Source organism: Protopterus annectens, chromosome 17.part0 (assembly GCF_019279795.1).
Source record: "Protopterus annectens isolate FY-2018-M chromosome 17.part0, PAN1.0, whole genome shotgun sequence".
Taxonomy (NCBI): domain Eukaryota; kingdom Metazoa; phylum Chordata; order Ceratodontiformes; family Protopteridae; genus Protopterus; species Protopterus annectens.
The window spans coordinates 413,359,287-413,379,502 of record NC_056751.1 but is presented as its reverse complement, the minus strand read 5'-3'; the positions used below and the strand labels follow the sequence as shown (position 1 = coordinate 413,379,502).

Here is a 20,216-nt window from a genome sequence, read left to right as displayed (position 1 = left end):
GAAAGTAGCATCTATTTTAACTTAGGGTTGCCACCTTTTCAAATGCCCAAAGTGGGACATTTTTGGTACAAAGGTCAAATTTTGCAGGGCGAAACATACCCATGGCCAGTACAAAGGACAGAACTTCACTTTTTTGCCTAAATAAAAGCTTATTCTTGTAGCATTTTAGTTGCTTATTCTGTTTCCTATAATATTTAGGTGTTTCAGATACAGAATAATTGTTTTATGCAACTATTACATAAAATATAGGAAATAATTTTGTCTTAAAATTTCAGGGCATTTGCCATTTTTACAATTTTTTTGCAAGACACAACTGCCCAAAGAGGGACTGTCCGGGACAGGTGGTAACCCTATGTTAACTTGGGCAGAAAAGTGTGCATGTTACTAGGAGCAGTAACAGTATACAGAACATTATATTGCTGTAATTGAGAAATACATCGAATAACATCAGTAAACGTGCAATGGAAATTTCACCGACTGTGCATAATAAAGCAAAAGTAAGGACATGTAGAAGGAAACATCAGCGGCCTGTCTGACAACTGCATTATTATATAATGATCTGTCAGAAATAAAACTATTATTTGGTGGATGAAAAAGCATTTGCTTGCAGACATATCAACACCTGGGAGTAGCCAATATGAATTCTAACGAACAGAGCAGACACAGTTTCTAGAATACTTGGACTCCTGCATGTTAAGGACTGATAACAAGCATTTTGTTACACTATTTACTGTGAAAGTGCTATTCAGAAGACATGAACAAGAAGAGAGATGAGGGAACACTTTTATTGGCATACCACACAGACAATTCTGTCTGATGTCTATTGTTATGCATAGGTGACTAATTAACTAAACCTTGGAGGGCAGGAAATGTGATATTCTGGTTTACTGAGGGAGGGGAAATGGGAGGAGTAACTTGGGAAGGAACTGAAGCACACAAAAGCAGTATCGCCCGAAAAAAAAGTCTGTTAACTCAGCAATGAGTTGATATTTCTGGATACTATGTATACAGAATGTGTAACACAAGTAGGGAAAACATTTTTAAGAAGCACTGCAGAACAGTAAGTGATACTAGAACAGAGGCCACTCAAAATTAGCACCGCTCGTCTGCTCTTCCATTCCAAGTCAATGGAACTGAGATGTGACAGTCCATTCATGGGCAATATTACAATTTCAACAACTGTTGCACTATGTGGAAGATTTAGCTTTAGAAGCAAGCAGGCTCTGATCAGGATGTCTGCCCCCAGAAGGGCACTTGAGGGTTACAAACACAAGAAAATTAGTACTGACTACTACTTTCTGATGGATACAGGTTAGCAATTTGTAGAAATTCAAGAAAAAGGTGTTTTTTTTAGTTTTTTTTTTTATATAATTATTTTCCTGTAGTGGTCCTTTAAGTGTGGTCAATGAATTTGTAACACAGTTCATAGATTGATATTGTATAGAAATAAGGCTTTAATGTGAGGGCATTGACTGTCTTGGCAAAATTACGCATTAAAATTTAAATTAAAATTTACCTTTAAGTTTACAGGCAGACAGAAGACTACAAGTTTATATATCAAGTTATAATAATTTTTAAAAAATATATATACACACAAGTGTTTAAAGCACACTGAATTTTTTTAACAGGTGCCACAAATACATGTTAAACATGTTAACATATTTATATTACAAAAACCTTATCTTTACACATTGTTTTTAATGAATTACAAAACATTTCCTATATGTATATATTAATAGTATGTGAAAGTATTTATGGTGCATGCCCTTTTAAGATTTCATTAATTTTCATGATGCTTACACTGGGAAGGTTTAAATGAAGTTGTTTGCACCAACTCTTTTAGTTCTAAAGAAGTCCGAAAATGTTAAGAGCCGCCCTCTCCAAAGCAAAAAACACAGCATCAATGGGACCAGATGGTGTCCCGGGCTGCGTCCTACATGAACTCCAAGAAGAGCTAAACCCAAACATAAAACTACTGTTCAATCTCAGCCTTACTACGGGATATGGTACCGGATGAATAGCCCCCATATCCAAGAGGGACATGACTTGTTTCTGGGCCTCTGCCCACTGTTTTTGTGGCAGATCTGGTCATCCGTTTGGAATTGGCAAAGTATGGAAATGAAATCTCTACCCCTGGGATACTATGTTTAATACCCACTTGTCCTGGGTAATTAACTGTCAATTTTGAGCATGAAGTGCTAGTTTTCCCCCCAAGGGGGCTGCCAAAAGATAAGTGTTTGGAGATGGTAGAGGAAAGTCATTGAGACTGCTTACTGTAGGGATGTGCTTTGTTTCCTCCAGATTTGGAGGTGGAGGCACCACATTGCTTCGACCTGTAAGAACCCTGTGATTGATATCTGGAGCCTTTTGAGTGCCTGGGTTTGCCCTGAGTGGCTCTGTTGGACACAGGAAAGGACAAGTTTTTAGTAGGCCAGTGCCTACTGAACCTGGGTGCCTGCACTTGCAAGAAATATTTTACACTTTGCATAGATTTAGCTTTGTCTTCCATTTTCTTCAAAACCTCTTCTGACTTATTACCAAACAGAGTATCATACTGCGAAGGGGCATCCAACAATTTAGCTTTAACATGATCAGGCAGATTTTGCTCCTTGAGCCAGGCATGCCTTCTAATCACAGATCCAGTAACGGCGGCTCTACAAGAGGCCTCCAAGGAATCAAAAAGTACAGTCGTGTACACTTGCCATAAATGTAGATGTTCGAGTGTATTCACTGTTGCAGTCATTAGACTGAGGGCAACCTGCCAGCAGATTACCCAAATGTAATGACTGCAACAGTGAAACAAGAAGAACATCCACATTGCAAAGTATGCTTTCCAACCTGTTCTGCTGAATGCAATAAATCCTGTAACTCTATTTTCCACACAATCAGAAAACATTTTCTGTTTCAGTAAGCCCATAACATGCTGTTGATATTTAAGCATATGAAACTGGCAGTTTAAAGCCCTGATTGCCAAGGTTGCAGATGTATAAACCTTCTTACCCCATCTATGCAGCGCCCTGGAATCTCTATCAGAAGGGGTATGATTTTTGGCTGTAGAAGCCTTAACACTCTCGGGACCCTGAGAAATAGTTTCAGAATCAGCAGCAGGATTTTTGAAAAAAAATTTGTGGGAGTCAGGAACCCTGTAATATCTGTCTGGCTTACTAGGAGCCAGAGGCAGGGAATCAGGAGCCATGCTTGATTCCGAGAATGCATCATCAACAATGTCTAATACAGGAGGTATTGCCAAAGGCCTATGCTGAGGAAGAAGAAGGAAATCCCTAAGCCTCTTTTTTGATTCAGAGAAGTCCTGACTCTCCCAGTGAAAATGTTCCCTTGCAAAGTCTCTCCAAAAGAGTAATCCTCAGGAGGAGATGCAGATGGGATGGATTCCTCTGCATCAGAATCCTCATAGGGTGGAATAGAAAATTCCTGATCAGAAGAAAAATCAGAAGAAATGGAAACCTGATCTGAAAATTCATAATCAGTGCCTTGCCTAGGCCTCTTAGCAGGGGGGGGTTGGGAACCCCTGATCAAGGTAATTAAATCCTCAGCCATTTTGATCATCTGTTTTCTAGGCATGGGGGCCTGAGCACGTGGCTCATGCGTCAGTTTTTTAGACATAGAAGTTGTTTTTGACCTTGTTTTTGTTGCTGGCATCGGTTTGATATAAAAATGCTGAGGCCTGAAAACACCCTCAGAAGCCGGTGCCTGCTCAGCGGCTCTGGACCCATCTAAGGGAGAGACATCCATGGGTTCAATACTCTGAGAATCTCGTGGCATACCGGACTCCAAATGGGTCTCGGTAGAGGCCTGCGACTCAAAACTAGCGGGTATCAGGGGCTGCGAAAGCGCCTCACTGAGAACCGGCGACTGGCTTAGGAGAAGCTTCATCGTCAGTTTTGGACCTAAACGGTCTGTCTCCGTCTTTTTCCTTGCGTTTTTTGTGATGGTAGTCGGATTGCTAACCGACGACATTTCAGGATAGTTAAATCTTGAACCAAAATATTTAGAAGCAAAAATATACTGACGCTTAAATCTAGCACAAAACCGACAGCAAGGCACATTGTGATCAGGGCCTAGGCAAGGAATACAGTACAAGTGAAAATCCTTATGAGGTATTTGCTTCCCACAAGTAATGCAATTATTAACTTTTACTGACTTCGGTAAGGAGCAAGAAAAAGTTTCCCCAATGGGGTACTTAGCTTTAAAGACTTCGGTTCTGAAACTCAAATACGAAAATTTCAGGAGTCGGCCAACCGGCACTTGTGAACTACTTCTGCTTTGGGCACCGCGCAGCAAGAAAGACTGAATAAAATGGTGTCGGCTGCATGTTTTATATCCCTGACGACCTGACGTCATGGAAGAGGAGACAGCAACCAACGCAGGACCCAAGACTTTGTTATTCAGGCAGACTGAGGGTAACCTGCCAGCAGATTACCCAAATGTAATGACTTCAACAGTGAAACACGATGAACATCTCCTAGGCTTCTGCTGTCTCTTGCCTCCTCTGGAAGACTTAATGAAGTGGAGTGCAGAAGGTGGTTAAGGACGAAAACAGGTTTAGACAGAAAATTCCTATGAAACCTGGGAACAGCAGAAACCAGGGATGTGATTCAACTCCTTGAGCTCCTTATTGTTTCCTGTAGGGACTTAAATAAAGAGGCTGTTGCCTTAAATAATACGGCTGAATTGTCTAATGGTGCATCCATTAATTTAGATTTGAAGTCATCCTGGACAGGTTGTAACCTGAGCCAGGAAAATCTTAAGAATTGAACCAGTAGCAGCAGCCCTGGCACAAGCCTCTGCAGCATCATAGCTGCATTTAATGGAATGTCTTGCCACTTGGGAGGAAATTCCCAGGATAGATAAAACCAAGGCTTTTCCTCCTGAATCTGGAAGATCTGTAACGGCAGTAGATGTGCGAGACATAAGCTCTAAGGAATATTTAGTCATATTTGTCTGATAACTGATGGCCCTGAAAGCCAAAGTGGCTGAAGTACAGGCCTTTCTACCCACTTTCTCAAGGGTTCTACTCTCTTTGTCTGATGGTAGAGGGCAGCATCCTAGATGGTCTACCTGTAGCCACATAAATGACTGCTGGGTCTGCAGCAGGACACCTAAAGAGGGATTTTTACAATCCTCAGGGACCTTGTAGAAGCAGTCTGGCTTCTTGGGTGTCAGGACCTGAGAGTCTAAGGTTTGGGAAGCATTGTGAAAGGTATCTAAAATGCAATATGCACTGGTGGAACTGCAGAGGGTCTACAGATATCAACTTGTAAGTTGATAGTATCTTTTCTGGACATCAGAAGTTTTTAGGAGAGTTTCACCAAAAGATATCTCTTCCATAAGGAAGTCAGCACTGACCAACTCCTCTTCAGGGGGAAACATATTCCTGGGGAGAGGGAATTTGTGTTGAATAATCCAAATATTCCTATTTAGAGGAAAATTAATCTGAGGAGCCATTGTCCTTAATCCTTTTTTGAGAAGGTTGGGGAGAAATTGTAGGATCAGGCTGAGAGGAAGACAGTTTGAGTGACAAGAAGGCCTGACACAAACTATGAGAAAAGGCCTGCCAATCTGTAGGGGCTTCTCTGGCAGGGGACAAATGCTTAGTTTTTTGTTTTTTCTTTGCAGGAGAAATGATACTGTGCAATATCAGAGGACCGGATGAAAGCCTGCACTCAAAAGTGACTGACTTAATCTCTTCTCTTCCTTGAGTACATGGTACCCCCTAGGACCCTCCATACTTTCGAGCCTAGGTTCCCCCACGACATCCTGATCAAACGTCTGTTCAACCTCCAAAGACGTGCTTGTGGCTGAAGTCAAGGTGGCCTCAGAACTGGGCTTGGCCTCTGAATCCATGCCTGAATTCGGATGTGCCTCCGGGGTTGACAAGCACCTCGGGAGAAATGTCTGACAGTGGAGGTGCACTGGAAGCCACAGGCTGAGTTTCTTGACCTTGTGTTTCACAGGCTTGACATCACACCCTGAGGTACTCTCCATACGCTTAGCTGACAACTGAAGCTGTTGGTTCTCTAAACAAATAGCAAGAGAAAACAGCCTACTTCTAAGGGTCTTGGGTACAAAGGACTGGCAAATCCTACAGGACTTGTGGTCGTGGTTAGGCCCTAAACAAAAGAGACACTGTGAGTGGCTGTCCTTATGTGCAATTTTTCTTCCGCAATGGCACTTGCCCTTCTAGGATGACGTAACCAAAACAGTAGTAAGAGAAAATATTCCCCAACGGGGCACTTATCTGGTAAAAGCTGAAGTCTCAATAACTGAAACGATCAGACCAACTTTTGGAATGGCTTTCTGACTGGAGGCAGAAAAGTTCTGAGGATGGTACATGCATACGTCACTTTTATGGCCCATATCAAACTGCAGCCTACATGCAACGTCCCACATACCCTACAGTTGTACAAGACATTTGTATACTGCAAAACACAAAAGTACACAAGAACAGGTGAAAGGTAAGGTACAGGAAAACGATGCAAACTTAAAATAGAAAACAAGTACTGAACCAACACAGCTGGGCAAAAACCTCTATTTAACAAAGTAAAAAGTAATAAAAGTGAGCGCATTCGCGATAACACTATCACTTCTTCAGACTAATAAACAAGTAAAAAGACATGAGTTTGAAAAAAAAAAAGCAAAACCAATCAGCTGTCATATGCAAATCTCATGAATTAACTAAAAGGTACACACAAGCAATGCAGCAGTTGTTATAAATACAAAAAAACAACACAAATAAAATCTATGTTTAAAGACAACATTAATGTTTAAGCGTGCGTGCTTTCAAGAATGGTTTAAGGCTGGAAACACCATTTAAACCAGGCAGTTTCTCTGCATTCAAGAACAATAACCAATTCTGTTCAGCACTTTCTGTTTTATTAGATGCATTACCCCCTCTAATACTAACATCCAAAACCTGCAGTACAAAGAACTTAAAAGTGTGATCTGAGCCATGCAAACCAAAGTGTTGTGCTAAGGCATTTGTGTCCTTCTGGTTCCTGATGTCCCTATAGTGTTCGAGAATCCTGTTCTTTAGTGGTCTGTTAGTTTTGCCTATATAGAAGGAATGACAGACCGGGCAGCTTGCAAAGTAAACAATATTTGAAGTTCTGCAGTCAGCATAAAAATTAAGTTTGATTTTAAAATTAGCATGAGGATGTATATAGGTTGAGCCCATAACTATGTACTTGCAGGCTGAGCATGATCTACAAAAAAAAGTCCCATGCCTGGTAGACTGAGGCCCTTTAGTACGAGGTTGTGATTTACAGCACAAATGTTTCTTCAAGGACTTATTATTTTTAAATGCAAGGTGTGGTATGCTGTCTATAGTCCCTTTCAATTCATCTATAGTGTGTAGAATATTCCTGTTCTGTTTAATGACCTCACAATATTTATTAATGTCACTAGAGTAAGGTAGAGAGACACTGAAAATATCTCTCACAGCTACAGTTGCTTGTGAAGCATCAGGTGGAGTATGGTTGCCAAAATAGGCTCTATGTTTCCCTTCCCTTTCTTCCCATGCAGCACTGACTTGAAAATCAATCACTGCCTCTTTGTAACCTTGATCTAAAAAGTCATGTTTGAGAGAGTCAACTGCTAAACCCAACTGAATGTTATCACTGTGCAATCTTATTACTCTATAAACCTGCCCTTTTAGAACATTCCGGGTGACATGCTTGGAATGCATGCTGTTTTTGTGCAAGAAGTTGTTCTTCCTAGTAGGTTTTTTGTAAACACTCGTAGGCATATTATTAAGACCTCCTTTGTTGATCTTAACATCTAAGTATTCTATTTCTACAGCAGAATATTTATAGGTAAATCTTAAAACCCAGTAGTGCCATGCAAGTAATTGATAAATTAATTCAACAGTTCTAACGAGCCACACCAAAGCAAAAACATATCATCCACAAAACGTATGTACCAGGGTGGACACTCCAAGTTCATGAGACCCATCGTTTCAGGCAAGGGTTGGAGCACAGAGCCACTATCAGGCAATCAGACAATCAAAAGGTGCTTCAACAAAGTATTAGTTTAAGGGTGTGCACAATTATGCAACCAGTTTAATGTACGTTTTTTATTTTTTATATTTTTTCCCTTAACAGATTTGTTTTTCAATTGAAATCACATTAAAGGTGGGAAAAGTTTTGAAATGATTTATTGTGGTCTCATTTTTTTATATCGCAAAAACCTGGCATTTTAACGGGGGTATGTACACTTTTTATATCCACTGTATACATTCTTTCAGCAATTCTGTAATTATGAACAACAGGTGAAAAACAAAAGAATTCCAGAGATCTACTGACATGATCTGTGATTAAGACAACTACTGACAATCATTACTAGGATAGGCTGCCCTGAGCAAAAATTATCTGTAAAGAAACAAACACACATTTTCTCCCCAAGGAAGAACAAAGTTGTACCCAAAGTAAAAGCTCACAATAAACCAACAAGACAAATTGCTTGAATGGACTCACTTCTTAGGAAAAGTAAAGTGCAAAGAAAAAACAAGAGATACTAATGTAGTAGCCATGAATATCAACTCAAAACAGATCTAGTGCAGAACTGTGCTACCTGTAAATACACACCAAAGCAACAATCCAGCAGAAGAGATATTGTGTCAAGAACTTAGTATAAATGGAGATGAATCAGGATGTTCACTGTTGCAATGGTCTTTTCATTTGGGACTTCTGCTGCACACAGTCTGAAATCTGGCCTATTTCAGAGGTCTGCACCCCCCCCACACACACAGGCTGGATGGATGGCCTCCTAGCTGGACATCACATAACTGAGGTGGAAGAGGGCCTAAGTCCATATCATCTTTGGTTCTTTTTTCTTCTGGAGGCCTCCAGTAGCCTGAGGCTGACCCAGAGCACTAACAGCTCTGGTGATCAAGAAAAGGAGGACTTCTCCCATCTCTGCAGGTCCAGTAAAAAGTCTCCCCCCACCAAAGCTGTCTCTCTGTGCTGCTGGTCAACTTGAGTAGGGAGGAGGACATCTTGCAGTCCTAGAAGAAAGGTAAGAAGGGTGGAAAGGTGACTTGTGTACGCACAACCCCAGATACAGGATGCCCACGGGACAGGAAAAGGGAGAGTGATACTGGTTTAACTGCAGATGTTCAAGTATGTTAACTACTGTAATTTGTACTCATTTGACTTATTAATAGTTTTGTTGCTTGGATAAGCCCTTTTGTGAAAACTTCAATTTTCAGAGGAAGGTAAATAGCAAACAGGTAAACTGATAATCAGAAAAAGGCAATGCTGCACAATAAAACATACAGTACACAGCAAATGTAATATACCAGTATATAAGCACACATTTAAAGTGCATGTTTAACTGGTGTGGTACTGAGAACCCTGCAAAATAAATACATATTTTTTTTAAGTTTTAATCATGTAAGAGAGATTACTTTTCTTACTCAATGCCACAAAGTATACACAGTTGCTGAAGATATTACTGTTATATGCACAGCAAAGACTATCAGTTACAGGACACATGGGAATTCAATTTTTTTCAAATCTGAAGCAAAGGACATTACATTTCTTGATGCATAGCACACACAATATTCAAATACAATATAAGCAATGAGCAAAAACACCACAGACAGTACAAATCACCTGTGAAATGGGTAGCACAGGACACCACATATGAGACATTTACACATTAAATCCAATATCTAACACTGGTATTGCACAAACAGTGTTCCTAGTGGTAACAGGTTTGAAATGTTGGGACCCGCTAGAGCTAGTCATGAAATATGGAGACTGAATCACTGAAAGATTGGACTTGCATATGCCATTTCTCAGAATATTCACTTTTCCCCAAGGTGTGGTGATCTCAGACTTTGTATATGAGTTCGGGGAGGGTGCTTGCCCCCCACATTGGGAGGGGGGTGAAGGGGTCAAGAAGTTTAAAGAAGAGCAATTTTTGAAATTCGCTCTTCTCCTGTACTTGGTCTCTCTTTTTTTTGGCTTGTCGGCACTCAGTATTTTGAGTGTTGACATTTTAATAGGGAACTATTCCTAGATGGCAAGGAAAGTATTTTAATAACAGCTATAGCCTTAAATATGAGATGAGTGGCTGGGTGAAGGTGATAGAACTGGTAAGGGGAAATAAGGTTACAAGAAAGTTTTGGAAGCATGCAAGAGATATTATGAATACAGTATTAAGTGTGTAAAGATAAATGTAGGTAGATGTATTCTGATGAGTAACTGTATTATTTTCCTAATACAGCTGCAAATATTCATCACATGTCCATAGCTGCAGTAGTGTTTACATTTGGGAGGATTCCCAAAGTTCAAGGACCACTGGATGCCTGCCCCTTAGGGTGTGTTAACTGAAGTAACCATTGCAGTAAGGCTGTGGAAAATCCTGCCCTGGCTCTAGAAACAATGCCCATGTGGGAGGTAAGCAACCCCCCCCCCGCAACTTATATGAGACTGCCATACATTGGACAAAAGGTAATATTCTTAAAAATGGCATCTCCAACTTGGTATAAATAAATCCGAACTTTTGTCCATTTTGTCTCCATGCTTCAGGACTTGCTCTAGCAGGTCCCAACTTTTCAAACAGTTACCACTAGATACACTACACCCACGGTGGTGGTGCTGCGGCAGCACTGTCACCTCACAGTAAGACGCTGTCCGGTTCGATTCTCAGCTAGCGCGTCTTCTGCGTGGAGACATGCGTGAATGGGCGTACCTTCGTTGGAGGTTGTGCATCAGGGCTGGTAACTCGGCACGTAAAAATCAACTACCAATCATTAGCGGACCGGAATTCCACTGTGGCGACCCCTAACCGGGAAAAACCGAAAGACACAAACAAACAAACCACTAGATACACTACATTTGGACAATATCAATGTTAGATATTGGACTTAATATGTAAATGTCTCATATGTGGTGCCCTGCGTTACCCATGCAACGCTTACACAGGAGGTGTGAACTAAGGTAACTGGAGTCCAGATAGCTGCTTCTAAAACAGACTGAGTTCTGCCCCCCCCCCATGGGAGACCATAGTGACTACTGTGCCTCTAGCAAAAGGAGCCACTACCTGCTGTGGTAAGATCTTGTAATGAAAGAAGTAACAGAAAAGACACAATGGGACAACCACTTTGAAATAATGTATTTTGGAACAGGCATTCCCTCCCTTCCGATATGCAAATTTCCTCAGAAGCTAAGAAAAAACATAATAGAGTAATGAAAATGAAAATTGTGAAATGCATTAAACTTAAGCTATGGGTATCATGACATAAGTTATGACCTTATGGTAACCCAGATGGCACCTATCCATCTTTGCCTGAAGATGTTGTCAATAATCTGTACAAGATCATACTTGAGGAAGTCACAGAGCACTGCAGACACATGCACCCACGAAGAGGAAAAAAATCCATCTGTCCACCTGAAGATGCACTTACTGCATTAACCTCAGTCTGCAGTTTTATAATCTACTTCTGCCCTACTGTTCTTATAGTGTGTTCACACCCACATGCAGCCCACAATCGACAACATACAAAAAAGGCTAGTTACTCCCATGATGTCGATGGAAACAGCATGTGAAAGAGCCAATGTTTGTCAGCACTTCTAAAGGTCACACAGGAAACTGAAAAAGACACTCACGCCAAGCATTACTAGGAAACAATGCTTTGTTAAGCTACACCCATAACATAACACAGCACTTCCCATTCACAACTTAAAAAAAAAACTCTGTAAATTAGAGGTGGCAAGCCTGTTTTTTTTAAACCTACAATAATCTAATGTCTCTCAGGACTGGCTCTGTAGTCTTGATCAATTTCAATAAGCCTCTTACAATAAAAACGTACAATTTTATCATAGCTCAAAACTATAAGGCAAATGGGCCTCATTCACAAATTCTGCTAAAAACTCCCTCAGTTCCATTCGTGCCATACAGCACACATAAGCCAATGAGTTTCTCTCCAGGCACTTGTTGTTTCTGTGGCAGTTATGGTTTTATGGGGTCAGGTTGCTAGCCCGGTGCCCAACCTTCCTTGGAGAGTGTACCACACACTTACACCTTGGGCCAATTTAGAGTGTCCAATCCACCTGCTGCATGTCTTTGGAACGTGGGAAGAACTGGAGCACCCAGAGGAAAAACACAGGGAGGACATGCAGACTCTGCACAGAAGGCACCCCAGCCGAGAACCGAACAGGAAAACCTGTTGCTGTGAGAGGACAATGCTAGCGACTATCACTGACAATTTTACTACAATAGAGCAAACATCAGAAAACAAAAATCAAAACATGAACATGTCTGAAGTCACTTTTATATCTGCATTAATTTTACTTTACATCAACCGTCCTTGTGTATCTGTATTCATACCTGGAACAGGAGGATGGACAACAGGTGGCTGCAGAGAGTAGGGCTGCTGGGCAAACGGTTTAATGCTGAAATTGTGAAAGAAAGTACATTAGAATCTATGAAATAACAATTCTTAACAAATCTCAACAAATATAGACCAACAACAAGCTCATTATGTTTACAGGAAGCTACATTTCAAAAAGTACAGTTTTGTACCTACCATAAAATGTAGATGTTCGAGTGTTCACCCTGCTGCAGTCATCACACCTGGGTTATCCTGTCATCAGGCGGTCCCGCAGTCAGCCAGAATTCCAAAGTCTTGGTCCGGCATCGGTTGCTGTCGCCTCTTCCCTGACGTCAGTGTGCCAGGGGTATATATATTGCAACCGACGCCATTTTCTTCAGTTTTTCTTGCCCCAGATGTCAGGTGTCCCCAGAAAAGGTGGTCAGAAATTAGTACCAAATGGAGTAACCTCTGCACAAACACAAAATTCCTTCAGCTATATGCAAATACATCAGTAAGGTATTGGAGAGATTTAGTCAGTAGATCAGAGGGGATGGAGGGAGGGTAACCTGGACTGCAGCAGGGTGAACACTCGAACATCTACATTTATGGTAGGTACAAAACTGTACTATGTTCATCGTGTTACCCTGCTGCAGTCATCACACTTGGGTTGAATCCCAAAGCTAAGGTAGGGTGGAGGTATCATAGAGGGTTAGTGGGGGCTATAAGGCCCTGCAGAACTGCAGTGGCGAAACCCGCCCTGGTCTTAGAGTAAAGAGGTAAGTGATAGTGGTTGGTAAAGGTGTGTACTGAACTCCAAGTTGCAGCTTCTAAAATCTCCTTGGTTGGAACCCCCCTGAGAAAGGCTGTAGACGTAGCTGTTGTCCTGGTAGAGTGGGGCCTAATGGTAGCAGAAACTGGTTTCCCATGATGGGTATAGCAGAAACGTATGCAATGACCTATCCATTTAGAAATGGTTTGCTTTGATATAGCCTTCCCTTGAGAAGCTGTAGCATAGGATACAAAGAGCTGGTCACATTTTCTGAAAACCTTAGTTTTGTCCAAATAGTAACGAAGTTGCCTGTGACTGTCCAAGGAATGCAGGAGTCTCTCACCTTTGTTCTGTGGATTTGGGAAGAAGGTGGGCAAGTGGATGGTTTGATTTAAAGCCACACTGGAAACCACCTTAGGCATAAAGGAAGGATTAGTTCGTAGAGAAACTCTGTCTTGATGAAAAATTAGGAAAGGTTCCACAGCCATTAGTGCCTGTAGCTCTGAGACTCTCCTAGCTGAAGTTATTGCTAGGAGCAGAGCAGTCTTCCATGATAGGAACTGAAGATCTGCAGAGAAAGCTGGTTCAAAGGGAGGTAGCGTTAGTTTTTCCAGAACAAAATTGAGGTCCCATGTTGGTGTAAGAGCTCTCCTAGATGGTCTAATGTTTTTTGCCCCTCTGAGGAACTGCCTTAGAAGAGGATGTGAAAATAAAGGTGGATCCGTGTTGTAGTGAGCTGAAATAGCTGAAGCATGGATTTTAATGGAGGAAAAAGAAAGTCCTTTGTGCAACATCTCAGCTAAATACTGTAGAATGCGAGGCATGTGAGGCTGACTTGTGTCTTGGCCTTTAGATTGGTTCCAGGCACAAAACCTTTTCCATTTGTCCGAATAAGCCTTCCTGGTGCTTGGCCTCCTGGCTTCCAGAATAACATCCAGAACTGCTTGTGAAAGAGGAGCTGGTTGGATGTTTAGTTGATTTGCCATGCAGCCAGATTTAAAGTTTTGAGCTGGCTGTGAAGAATCTGATTGTTTTGTTGCGTGAGCAAATGGGGTATTTGAGGCAATATCCATGGAGGGCTGTGGGCCATATTTCTCAATAGCGGGTACCAGTGTTGGCGTAGTCAGTCTGGGGCTATGAGAATCAGTCGTGGTCTCTCCTTTTTGACTTTCAGAAGAACCTTTGTGAGGAGAGGCAATGGAGGGAAGGCATATACTGTTAGGTTTTTCCAACTGAAAGAGAGTGCGTCCACTTTCCAAGCTTGTTGGTGAAATGTCCTTGTACAAAATTTTGTTAGCTGATAGTTTTGAGAACTGGCAAACAGGTCTATGTCTGGAAGGCCCCATTTTTGAGTTATCATTGCAAATATTTGTGGATCTAGTTTCCACTCGTGGGGATCCTTGATGTTTCTGCTGAGGTCATCTGCCAATGTGTTCTTCTGTCCTGGCAGGAATTGAGCTTGTAACTGAACTTGGTAAGCCAGAGCTGTGTTCCATAGGATTATTGCTTGCCTGCATAGAGGGTAGGAATGTGTACCCCCTTGTTTGTTTATGTACCACATTACTGTGGTGTTGTCCGTCCTTATTGCAAGTTGTCCTGGATGTAATAGATCCTTGAAGGCTGTCAGAGCTTTCTGTACAGCTAGCATCTCTTTTTGATTTATGTGCAGATTTCTTTGATCTGCGGTCCATAGGCCTTGAATGCATTGCCCTGCCATGTGTGCCCCCCAGGCGTAGTCTGAAGCATCTGTTGTGATAGTTTGCCTGGCTGGGGGCAAGGTGAAAGGCTGACCCTTGTTGAGGTGACATGCCTGTGACCACCATAGAAATTCCTGTTGTAGGCAGGGAATGAGAGATATCATTGTGTCCAAGCTGTGGCTGTGTTGAGACCATACGCTTTTTAGGTACCACTGTAATTTCCTCATATGCAGCTTTGCAAATGGTATTATTAGTATGCAAGACGCCATGAAGCCCAAGGCCTGCAGAATTTTTCTTGCAGTTAATTGGGTCTTTGTTGCCATTGTCATGAAATATTGAGTCAGTTGTAGTTGCTTGTCTGGCGTAAGATAAGCCTTCTGGGCCGTTGTATTCAAGCTGGCACCCAGGAATGTCATTTTTTGTGAGGGTACTAGATTTGACTTCTTTTCGTTTACTGTGTACCCCAGGCAGTTTAGTAGATGCTTTACAAAGGCCAGATGATGTAAGAGAATGTCCTTGCTTTCTGCTTGGATGAGGCAGTCGTCCAGGTATGGATATATTTGAATTCCTCTTTGTCTGCAGTATGCAATTACTGGTGCCAGGCATTTTGTGAAGACTCTGGGTGCAGTAGATAAGCCAAAGGGCAGTGCAGAGAATTGGTAATGGGCTGAACCTGAAATGAAATGGAGGTATCTTCTGCAACTTTGTCTGATAGGGACATGCAGGTATGCCTCCTTGAGGTCCAACGTTACTAGCCATGCTTCCTTGCCCAACATGGGAAGTAGCTGCTGTAGTGTTAGCATCTTGAATTTGGGTACTTGTAAGTGTTTAGAATTGAAAGGTCCAGAATTGGTCTCCAGGCATTGTCCTTTCTGGGCACTAGAAAGAATCTTGAGTAAAATCCTTGGCCTTGCTCTCGAGTAGGTACCAGTTGAATGGCTCTCATGTCCATGAGAGCTGTAATTTGTTTTTGTGCCTCTGCCCATTGATTTTGTGGCAGGTTTGGCATTCCTCTTTTCATTGGCAAGGTGTGAAAGTGGAATCTGTATCCTCCTAAAATTATGTCTAGGACCCATTTGTCCTTTGTGATAATGTGCCAGTTGTCTGCAAAAAGTGCGAGTTTTCCCCCCAAGGGGGATGCCAAGAGAGTATTGCTTGGCCAGATGAGGTGCAAGTCATTGAGTTTGTCTTCTGGTGGATTGAGACCTGTCTTCTCCTCCCTTCTGTGTTGTAGTGCCCCACTGGCGAGGTTTGTACTGGGCTTGTTGTTGTCCTCTGCCCCTTAGGCGTCTGTATTTACCCCTCTGTGGTCTGTCAGTAGCTGGAAAGGACCAATTTTTTGTTGGCCAGTTTCTTCTGAAGCGAGGGGTTGTACCTGTAGGAAATATTTGACTGTCTGCATAGATTTTGCCTTATCCTCCATTTTCTTTAAAACTTCTTCTGCTCTAACTCCAAAAAGAACATCCTGCTGTAAGGGAGCATCTAGTAGTTTTGCTTTAACATAATCAGGCAGAGTTTGTTCCTTTAACCAAGCATGCCTACGTATAACGGACCCAGTGACAGCTGCTCTGCAGGAGGCCTCCAAAGAATCAAACCCACATTGTAAGGTATGTTTGCCCACCTGTTCAGTGGCATGTAACAGATCTTGTACTTCTTTTAATTCAGATTGTTGAGGGAGAGTGATAATTCTTTGCTTTAACTGAGAGATTAGGAATTGCTGATACTTAAGCATGTGAAATTGACAATTCAGTGCCCTCATAGCTAGTGTGGCTGAGGTGTAAACCTTTTTCCCCCACTCGTCTAGTGCTCTAGAATCCCTCTCAGAAGGTACTGGGTTTTTAGCCATAGAAACCTTAGTCCCCTTGGGACCCTGGGAGATGGTCTCTGGGTCAGCTAAAGGGCTTTTGTAAAGAAATTTGTGTGAATCAGGCACTCTATAGTATCTGTCAGGCTTAGCCGGAGCAGGATGAAGAGAGTCAGGGTTCAAACTGGATTCTAAATAGACATCATCCACAATGTCCAAAACTGGAGGGATGGCAAGTGGTCTGTGTTGGGGGAGCAAAAGAAATTCTCTGAGCCTTTTCTTACAGTCAGAATAGTCCTGACCCTCCCAGTGAGAATGTTCACTCATAGTGTGTAAAGTTTCCCCAAAGGAGTAGTCTTCAGGAGGAGAAGCTAAGGGAATAGAGTCCTCAGCATCAGAATCTTCATAAGGAGAGAAGGAGTAATCTTGGTCCTCAGAGGAGCCTGAAGAAATGGACACTTGTGCAGAGGATGCATAATCTTCCTCTTGTCTAGGCCTTTTGTCAGGAGGGGGCTGGGAACCCCTGATTAAGGAAATTAAATCTTCAGCTATTTTGAGCATCTGTTTCTTAGGCATGGGGCCTTGAACAGGAGGCTGAAGAGCAGTCCTTTTAGATTTAGTAGGAGACTTCGATTTAGAAAACGTTTAATGGTGAAAGTCGTCGGTCTGAAAACGCCTTCAGAAACCGATGGCGTTTCTGAAGTACCGACATTTTTTGAAGCAATGTCGTCGGAAGGGCCTGAACTAAATGGCTGCGTCGGCTTGGTGCATTCCGTCAAAAATTCCGTAGCAGTCTCGGGTTCCAGATCTGCGGTAGTCAGGGGCTGCGTTGAAGCCTCACTGAGGACCGGAGACCAGATCAGCCGAGGCCTCGGAATCTGGCTTAGGCCTGGGCTGTCTGTCCTTATCCTTGCGTTTTTTGTGCACGCTGATAGTCGGTTGCTCCGACGGCATGGTGTAGTTAAATTTCCTACCGAAGTAGTGTTGTGCGAAATCAAAGTGTCTTTTAATAGTACGCTTATTAAACCTAGCACAAAAATGACAAGAAGTGATGTCGTGGTCTGGGCCTAGGCAAGGTATACAATAAGAATGAAAATCCTTATGAGGTATTTGCTTCCCACAAGAAATACAATTGTTAACTTTTTCTGACATCGGTCTGAGGCAAGAAAAGTTTCCCCAATGGGGTACTTAGCTTTATAGAAGACTTCGGTCTGAAATTCGAATTCGAAAATCTCAGGAGTCGGCCGACCGGCACTTACGAACTGCTTCTGCTTCGGGCACCGCCCGGCAAGAAAGACTGAAGAAAATGGCGTCGGTTGCAATATATATACCCCTGGCGCACTGACGTCAGGAAAGAGGCGACAGCAACCAACGCCGGACCAAGACTTTGGAATTCCGGCCGACTGCGGGACCGCCTGAGGACAGGATAACCCAAGTGTGATGACTGCAGCAGGGTAACACGATGAACATCTGCAAGACTTTTGTTTTTGCTTTCTACTGCCAACATACTATTATTATACTCACCTGTGACCCCACACAATACCTTGTGAAGGAGATGAGGTTGGAAGGTAGGATTATTTAGATGAAAACCTGGAACCATCACAAGCTAGGTGGGTGCATGTTCTTCATGCTACACCCAAGCAGCTGAGCATAAATGAACACAAAGGAGTGTTTAAAAGCTGCTGGAGCCTACAGACCTTGCAATCACTGTTTACTAGAGCTCTTCAGTGTTACTGTTTTTGTGGAGGAGAAACAGATCACAGTCTTCTAGCAATTTCCACACTACCACCACAATGGGAGCTTTTATTTTTAGTGGTATGAATGCTGTTAACCTCCTTAAGTCATGACAGGACCTCTGTGCTCTAAGCCAAGTGGCAGGGAACAGAGTGCATGCAGAAGCCTTCCGCTGGTCAATGTAAATCTGCTGCCCCCTCGTAGGGAGAGTAAGTTCTATTATACGTATCCATTAGAAAAATGTATACACTGCTTAAGCTAATACGGTACATAAGGGGTTAAGAGTTAATGCATTTATTCTGTAAGTAATGTGTAAATATATGTGGCCTCAGCAAAGAATAACTGATGCCTGAAAGTCTGCTTAATTAGCAAACCTTCGTGCTGAACTCAGGGTCGCACCTTGGGAAAAACAACAACTGTTGCATATCAGGAAAAGACAGTTGAAGGACAAAGTGATAAGGACTGGGGGCCCTGTGGTCAGCTAGTTCCTGAGAAGTGTTTTTTGCAAGTCAGCATTATCAGATCATTTATGGTGTGTACGTGCAGAACACTGTATAAAAGAAGCTAGCTGAGCTATGGAAAATCAGACAAATCTTGTACCTACATGCTTTGTCTCCTTGCTGCAAGTAATAAAGGATGCCTTGCTTGAACCTTACGTGATTTGACTTTTGTTGCATATTTTCTTTTACAGATTGGTCCTTTGAGCCGGATCCCTCTCTTCGCCTTGGATCAGACGGCCAGGTGGCTGAAACCGTACGGGAAAGAAACCAAATCGGTTCTTCTACAGCATAAAGACCTCTGACTGAATTGTTGTCAAAAGAGGCCAGTCACCTTCTGATCTGCGACTGAAGGATGGGTATTCGCGAATCAGCAGTCATCACGTTGAGGCTCAGGTAAGGCAAAAGGGTTTTTACTGTTTTTTGTTTAAATAGTCAGGGACTTGGAAAGTGCATTGATCTTTGTCAGTACTGTATTTTTTCAGTCAGGGATAAAGAAAAATGTAGTTCTGTCATAGACTTAGGAAACAAAGTAGTAAAAATTAAAGGGAGTCATTCTGAAGAGACTATAACAAAATCCGTGTACACGTTAAACTAGAAAAGCCGGCAGGAAAGATGAAAAACCAACTACGTATGGAAAAGGAAAATGGGCAACTGTAGTTATTGCGCAAAACAAAATCTGCCCTTGACCGAAGATGCTATGTATATGAAAAACCAGCGCGCTGACAATATTAAGTACTATTCAAAATGGGTAACAAAATACAGCTTTGACGGCAAATTAGATAAGTCGTCACTCCTCAATCTAATAAGGTTGTTAAAGGCAGACTCAAAAGGGAAAATCAAAAAACAGAGACAACTGGGGGTTCCCCAAGTGCATAGATGGCTAGAGGAAGCAAACCGCAGGGAACAGAAAAATAAAAATCAGAAAACTATGTTTCTAGACGGGGAAGATGATGATGCAGTCATGGCTTCAGCTCCCCCTCCACCGGTAATTCCCCCTCCACCACCAGGTCCTCCCCCGCCGGCATATGGGCAATCGCCACCGCATTATGCAACCCAAACGGATGGCGGCTTAAAGAAAAGATTCGTTAAAGTACGTAGTCCCACACAGACCAGGGCAAAAACTAAAACTCTTAGCAAAATGACAGTGGGGAGAATTTTGAGGTTTGGAGATTACATAAACCAACAAAAGAACTCTGTCCCCTTATTGAGGTCCCAAATCCCAGGGCTGGCCACGATGATCAAACTGCTACAATATTGGTCTATAGACCTTGGAGTCCTGAGGATATTAGAAAGGCCACCAAGGGCATACCACACCCTAGGGTAAACTTTCCAAAATTTTCAGAAGACTTAAGGGGAATGCGTTTGAGTTACC

At 42.3% G+C, this 20,216-nt stretch overlaps 1 protein-coding gene across 2 annotated transcripts in view; it reads right to left on the bottom strand.

Annotated features, from left to right (window-relative positions):
• LOC122791574 (transcriptional enhancer factor TEF-1-like) overlaps positions 1–20,216 on the bottom strand; it is a 1,293,239-nt gene that overhangs the window by 171,672 nt on the left and 1,101,351 nt on the right. For both annotated transcript variants that reach the window (XM_044059336.1, XM_044059337.1), the window contains one exon: positions 12,355–12,419. In XM_044059336.1, the coding sequence (XP_043915271.1) occupies positions 12,355–12,419 (65 nt within the window). The remainder of the gene's footprint in view (positions 1–12,354; positions 12,420–20,216) is intronic.